The 7,070-nt window shown below is 30.1% G+C and overlaps 1 protein-coding gene across 1 annotated transcript; it reads right to left on the bottom strand.

Moving 5' to 3' along the window:
• Positions 1-5,328: 5,328 nt before the first annotated feature.
• LOC106788985 lies at positions 5,329-5,675 on the bottom strand (the record flags this gene model as incomplete). Its single annotated transcript, XM_014752755.1, is given in 1 exon segment — positions 5,329-5,675. A coding segment is annotated over 1 exon segment (217 nt), but the record flags the coding sequence as incomplete, so codon positions are not given.
• Positions 5,676-7,070: the final 1,395 nt, after the last annotated feature.

Here is a 7,070-nt window from a genome sequence, read left to right as displayed (position 1 = left end):
TTAAATTCTAGTCAAAAATTTGATTCGACTAGGTTCCAATCAAATGTGGCGCCCTAATTGTGATGCTAATTTCTTTTATTAATGCGAAATTATTGTCAACAAGTAAAGAACTATCACAAAGTTGAATAAAGAAGACCAGCTCTCTGTTCTCGTTAAATGGTTAAATTCTAACCAAAAATTTGGTTCGACTGGGTTCCAATAAAGTGTGGCGCCCCAATCGTGATGCTAATTTCTTTTATTAACGCGACGTTACTGTCAACAAGTAAAGAACAAACTAAGTGTCTATATGTGTGTGTGTTGTATTACTTGAAACTAAAGGGGATATATAAGTAGGAATAGAATAAAGAAAAGGAAGATAAGAAAAGGATAAAGAGGAAATGAAGTAAGAAACGAAAGGAGGGTTAACGATCTTAATGGCTAGGCAAAACATTGACACCTTGACGGAGCTCCGGTGGACCACCTGGACGAGGGTTTGCGCGGGGCGAGGGGACCTGGTATCCTCAAACAAATGGTCACCACGTAGATGTGCGTATAGTCACCGCTTATGAGAAAGTAAGTTGGTTTCGAGCGATGACAACGAGCTAACACCGTGAACAAACACGGCGGCACGAAAGAGACAGAAAGACGTGTTTCCACTATGGGGACCCCTGATCATCATCATCATCATCATCATGTACTTACGCGTTTCCTCTCAAACATCGTGACTTACGTACGTACAGTGTGGGACGTTTGAGGAGGTGGAGTTAGGGGAATCTTCGAACGGGCCCCGTGTCAGACAACTGACGACACCAAGTCAAGTTAACTTCTCATGGGAAACAGGACTTTCTTCTTATTCTTATTCTTTTTCTCGATATATCGAGTTTACTTTTTACGTCATTTACATATTGCATTTTCGCTGCTAATTTTATTTTCATTTTGCTATTCAATATATGTATTTGTTTTTCTATTTATTTTGTCATAGAATTCAAGAAATAATTTCGGTTGATACGAAATTTAAGTATATTATGATTTTTTTGAAAGATTGATCTAATTATTGAATTATTTTTTGTGTCCCCCCCTTCCCTACCCCATAGATCAACTTCATTACGATTTCGAATCCAAATATAATTATGAGGATTATTAAATAGAAGGATAATCGTAAGGATAATCGAGTATATATACGTGGGTGTGTGTATGTATATGTGTGTGTGTACATGTGTCTGTATTATGGATTAAAAAAATACATTGTGATGTTCAACTGTCTTTGGTTTAATATTATACAACTGGAGCCGGGCATTGCGAGAATAACGTGCCCGTATACATATTACATATACACACGTAGAATTAATTTGTCGTTGCATTTCAATCCTGTATCTTTTGCATTATGTCAGATTTGTTTTTTTTATATACAACATATGTATCCAACGATTTATATTATTATCTTAAAAACAACAGCATCGTTTAAACGTTTATCTCGATAATCGTAGATAATATTTAAGAATCATAAATCTCTATGGTTGTTTTGAATAACCATAAGTAAAATTCGTATTTTAAAACCAAGAGATACAGTCTATTTTTTCCCCATTCTTACTTTATTTCTTTTTAGACGATAAATAAAATCATCGTTTCATTGACACGTAATTTTTTTTTTTTTTAAATAATTTTCTTTCATTTATTTTTTGCCTTTTTTTTTTGGGTTTGATCTTAAAAATAATTTTTTCTTACAGAACATTTGACCGAATGCCATTTTCTTTTCTCTTCTTCTTTTTTTTACACATTAATTTTTGTCCATACGCGCATACAATTTGTTTTTTCGCGAAAAAAATAAACATTAAGACAGAGAGATGATATTTATTAGGCCGATGAGATGATTATTTTGTCGTTTCTTTTTTTTCCTTCTTCTCGAAAAATTTGTCTCCCATTACTTTACGAATTAAAATAATGATTTATACACACGTATACATTTGTACATCTATAATATTACGCATTATTTAACACGTAAAATAGTTTGGAAATATCGAAGGATCGAAATTTAGGAAAAAAAAAAACAATATTATTCTTGTTTCGTGTCCCAGATTAAAATTCATCTAATTAAATATAACAAACGTATTTTTAAAAATATGAAGAATTTTTTTAGTCGCCGAAAAAAAAGAAAAAAAAAAAAGAAGAATAATGATCAGTCATTATTTTTTTTTTCTTTTTTTTTTATAAATTCATCGATCGATCAATATTGAAACAATGAAAATGAAAACCATGAAAGTTCTCATGCACATTCTCTCTCTCTCTCTCTCTCTCTCTCTCTCTCTTCTCATTTTCATCGTTATACCTAATCAGCCCTTACGAATAATTAAGAAAAATTAATGAAGAGTTTTAATAGTTGTTCGTATAAGAAAATTCTATTTCGATGCATATCACAGACACTAGAATTAACGGCAATGAAAGTGCGCTTTTGTTTGTTTGTTTATTTTGAGTAATAGTAATCGGGGGTTAGAGGGGGCTGGGCGGGCAGGGCGGGGTATTCTATTCTTTTTTTTTGTTATTTGTATCTACTTCTAAAAAACACACACACAGACACACACGCGCGTTTAGGAAATCACACTGAATACTTGATTTGATTGATAACAATTAGGACAATAGTTATCATTTTTGTTTAAACAACGCGAAAAAGGGAATCAATTATTATACTTTTCTATTCCCTTTTTAAACGTGTGATCTATGATAAGCTTAAGGGCCGCTTAACATTAAAATGATCTACGACGGTACACAGTTTAATCGGTGAACATTGAATTTTCAACTACGATGATTTTTTGATTTCTCTCGAATTTTCTACATCGAATCTAAAGAAAATTGTTGTATTGTTTTTTCATTTACATTGTGAAATATCATAAATACGATTAAATGATTGTGAGGTACCAACAAATTTGTACTGTTAATGTAATAATATTGAATAAAGTTTGATTATAAATAATACAATACAATTTCATTTATTTTTCTTTATCATAAGAAAAATCACGAGTCATTTTTGTTTTTGTTTAGATCCGATACTTGGAAACATCCCCATCGAGAGATTAAATAACATTTTTTTATGTCAAATAAGATAATAGAAAAAATAAAAAAAAAAGGGAAAAAGACAACCACATTGTTTCGCGAAACAATGTTTGCTTATAGTATGAATAGAAAAGAAAAAAATAATGTAATACTAAATTGGTAATTGAATTCAATTGAAAATAATATACCGAGTGTAAAGTTTCCAATGAAAAATAAAGGAACAACATTTATCTATGCTTTCAAAATTTGAAAAATAATTTACTAAGACGTGATGAGTAACAAATGAAAAGATTTTCATCATTTTCATTCTCATTTCATTTTCTGTTTCCCTTTTTATGAATACAAGTATGATAACTTGTTTGACAATTTTCTTAAATACCTAACCGTCATTCATTCTCTCATATCATCTTTTTTCTCTTATTGTTAAACGTATTTTTATAATACCCTAGGACAATTCGAAAGCTCAGTTAGACACTTTAAATAGAAATATAGTATAAGATCATTACAAAAATAAAATAAATAATCTGAATAAATACAAATATTATAATATATATATATGTGTGGATGATAGGGCGAATGGGGTGGGAGGGGTGAGAAGAGGGTGTTAATGTTAGTTAATAAATTATTATTATTAATATTATTATTATATTATTATTATCATTAATGTTATTACTATTATGTAGGATTATATTTGAATAATGTGTATGTGTATGTGTGATTTATATTAGTAATACGAATGTATGATGTTGTACAGATGTGTTACTTGTACGTATTTTTGTATGCTGATATGCGAGGGCGAAGTCATGACGCGTATATAATAATTAATAATGATAAAGAGATAAATAAAGCGAGTTGGATTAAGAAAAAAAAAAAAAAAAAGAAAAAAAAATGGCGTTCATATATTATGCCATTCGCGATTGGCATTTAAAAGGATCAATTAATTTCCTATTATTTCATTCTGTTACACTCATTTTTTTTTTATAATTTGATGGTGTATATCGATTAAAAACTAAACAAACACACTAGAAAAAAAAAAAACAAAAAAATAATAATAATAATAAAAATGAAAAAATAAAAAGAATTATTAATACATATTACACGCACTCACGTTAACGTGTATTGTAAATTTTTAAGAATATTTAAAAAAGAAAAAAAAAAGAAAGTAAAAGCCCAGCTGCACGTACGTGAATTTCGTATAAAATAAAAAATTAGTATTAAAACGTCGTCCTTGTATTGATATAAAATCGAATTCGAATGTTTTCTCGGCTTTGATCGTTCCACTTTTTTTCTAATCGCGAAATAACGAAATTCGTTCGATGATTATTCCCAATTTCGAAATGGCGTTATTTAAAAAAAAACCCTTTTCGAATTTATCGATTGATTTTTATTTTTTTTCTTTCTCATGCAAGCATGCATTTCATCGTCTACGTTCGATTACGAAAACGTAACGAAAGTTTATGGGAAATCGAATAGAAATTCGTTCGCGTTTTCTTCTTCAAGGCAACAAATCTTTGGAATCGCGTAACCGAAAAACATTCCGACGTGCATTTCAAATGATTCAAAAAAATACTGAATATAATTGTATGATAATATAAAATTACAAAAAAAAAAAAAGAAAAGAAGAAAATAGTATTAAATGAAAATCCTCAAAAAAACAAAAAAAAAACAAAAGCTCGATAGATTTCTTATGCGTGGATGAATAATTTAAATAAGAAACAAAAAAAAGTTGAAATACACCGTATTAAAAAAAAAAGAAAAAAAAAGAAGATAGATAATATTACGTTCGATAAATAATTAACGAACCTAACGTTCCTTATTCACGTCTATCATCATTCTCTCCTAAATTTCTACGATTTCATTTTAATAATTAATTAATTATTAACTAACACAACGGCGGCGAAAACCGACGAACTCTACGATCAGCCCCGAGGATTAATCTTTTTTTTTTTGTTTATTTATATTTATTTGTTTTATTTCAAATCAATATCCAAAAATACTAATTGAAAAACTTGAATTAAGATGATATTTAACGATCAAGAATTATCTTTCAAACGTTTACGAATCTTGTCATGTTTCATATTCGATCTATCGACGAATATAATTCGGACAAATGAAAAGATCAATCCAAAGGGTCAAATATAAAATCATTTTATATTTGATAATTAATTAGCATCCTCGTGTTTCCCATTGGAAAATTTAAATACTTTAGTCTCGCACCTATTTTGATTTTTGTCCTTGGATATAACGGAACTTATTATAATATTATTAATATTATTATTATTATTATGATTATTATTGTTTTTTGTTTTTTTTTTGTTTAATAATGAAGAGTCTGATTAAGGGAATATCTTTGCGAGATAAAGTCAGTGAGTTTTTTCGAATGGGCGAGTCGTCGCCTCGTATCCCTTCTTCGGCTTCCGCCTTGCCGTCCTCATGATGGTGGTAAAGTAGTTCGAAGGTATTCGCATATTTGATTGACGTATTCGAGACAATTAATGTAGTCCCGTAATATAAAAAAATCGCGCAAATTACGGAAGGTAGCGGAAGATGCTGTCTTGCGAAATTCATCCGCCATTACGTCCCTTTTGACGTCAGCACCTAAGGGCACGGCACGTTCAACCAAAGCGGCTTGTACTTCGCACAGGACCTGCGAAAATAACAACGATAATATTATTTTTTTTGTTATATTATTTTGTTGATATTCTTACGATTTTTTAAATGATATGATTAACTTGCAAATAATTTATAGGCTACGTTCAGATCGATTAAATATATTTATATGCTGATGATAATAATTTACGTGGTTTGTTTCGAAGATTATTTTTGAATGGAACGTTTGATATCTGAACAATTAATAAACCCTCGAAAAATTCGTCAAATATCATTCATCCTACTTTTACTCAACGTTGATATTAAGGAGCACAAACTCCATGTATACAAATGGGATATAAAAACAAGATGGCGTCCGTGTTTTATTTGTACCAAAATGGAAGAAGAATAAGGCAGCAGTTTGAAATAGAAATAATAATACGAAACTATAACGGTAATCATTTAGATTGCTTAAGTATAAATAATTGAAAAATTAAATAAATAATTATATTTAATAATCGTAAAAAAATGAATAAATATAGTAATAGTAATAATCGGTACGTTACTATGTTCAGAGCAGTACAAAAGGTATATTAGCGACACTAGTGGTGAAAAAAGGAAACTTAAATATACGATTTGCATGGACAGATTTTGGCAATTGAGTTCGTGCTCCTTATATAATTTTCATGGGACCATTTAAAAATAAACTTCTACTAAAAAAAACAAAAAGGCAAACAAGAGAATCCTTTTGCAATTAAAAATGTTCAAATCATCAGCACAAAATGCAGAAACTTCAAGTTTTGAAATACATCATTCACATGTGAACTATGAGAAACATCATAAATTACTTAAATTTCTTTACAAAATGAATCCTTTAATTTAAGGATTTCAGATCTAGAAGATAACAAAACTAATTATCCGAAAAAATAAACCACCTGTTCTGAATATAAAAAATAACAAATAAAAAGAAAAAACTAAACGCGTATTGGTGTATAGTTTTATATATACACTCGTTTATAACGGAATTTACTCGGAGTCAACGATTCGAAGGGTGTAAAAAAAAGAACGAAGGGGGGGAAAGGGGGAGGTGTTTCGATCGAAGTTATTTTTTTGTACACGCGATAACTACGGAATTGAGGTTGATGGATATTATCGAACAGTACGTACAGAGGAAAGAAAATAAAACGAAAAGATGGAGAAAATCGATGTGGAACACTCGGTGTCCTGAACACCGGTGATCTGACGAGAAATGTTTTGCGGTTCTTTAGAGATTCTGTACTCGGAGGACTGGGGGGGGGATGGAGGGTGTGGTTTACGTAAAATTGCTCGTAAAACTACTGGTCAAATGCTTTTTATATTGTTCATAAATCGGTTAGCAAATAGCAGCAACGTTATATTTCAAACCATGATCGTTTGTTGTTATTAACCATTGTGAAAGTCGAATAGAACAACGT

The sequence above is a fragment of the Polistes canadensis genome, unplaced genomic scaffold (assembly GCF_001313835.1).
Source record: "Polistes canadensis isolate GaletaPanama2010 unplaced genomic scaffold, ASM131383v1 scaffold_159, whole genome shotgun sequence".
Lineage (NCBI taxonomy): Eukaryota > Metazoa > Arthropoda > Insecta > Hymenoptera > Vespidae > Polistes > Polistes canadensis.
The sequence above is the reverse complement of the archived record's forward strand: the minus strand, read 5'-3'. Positions and strand labels throughout refer to the sequence as shown.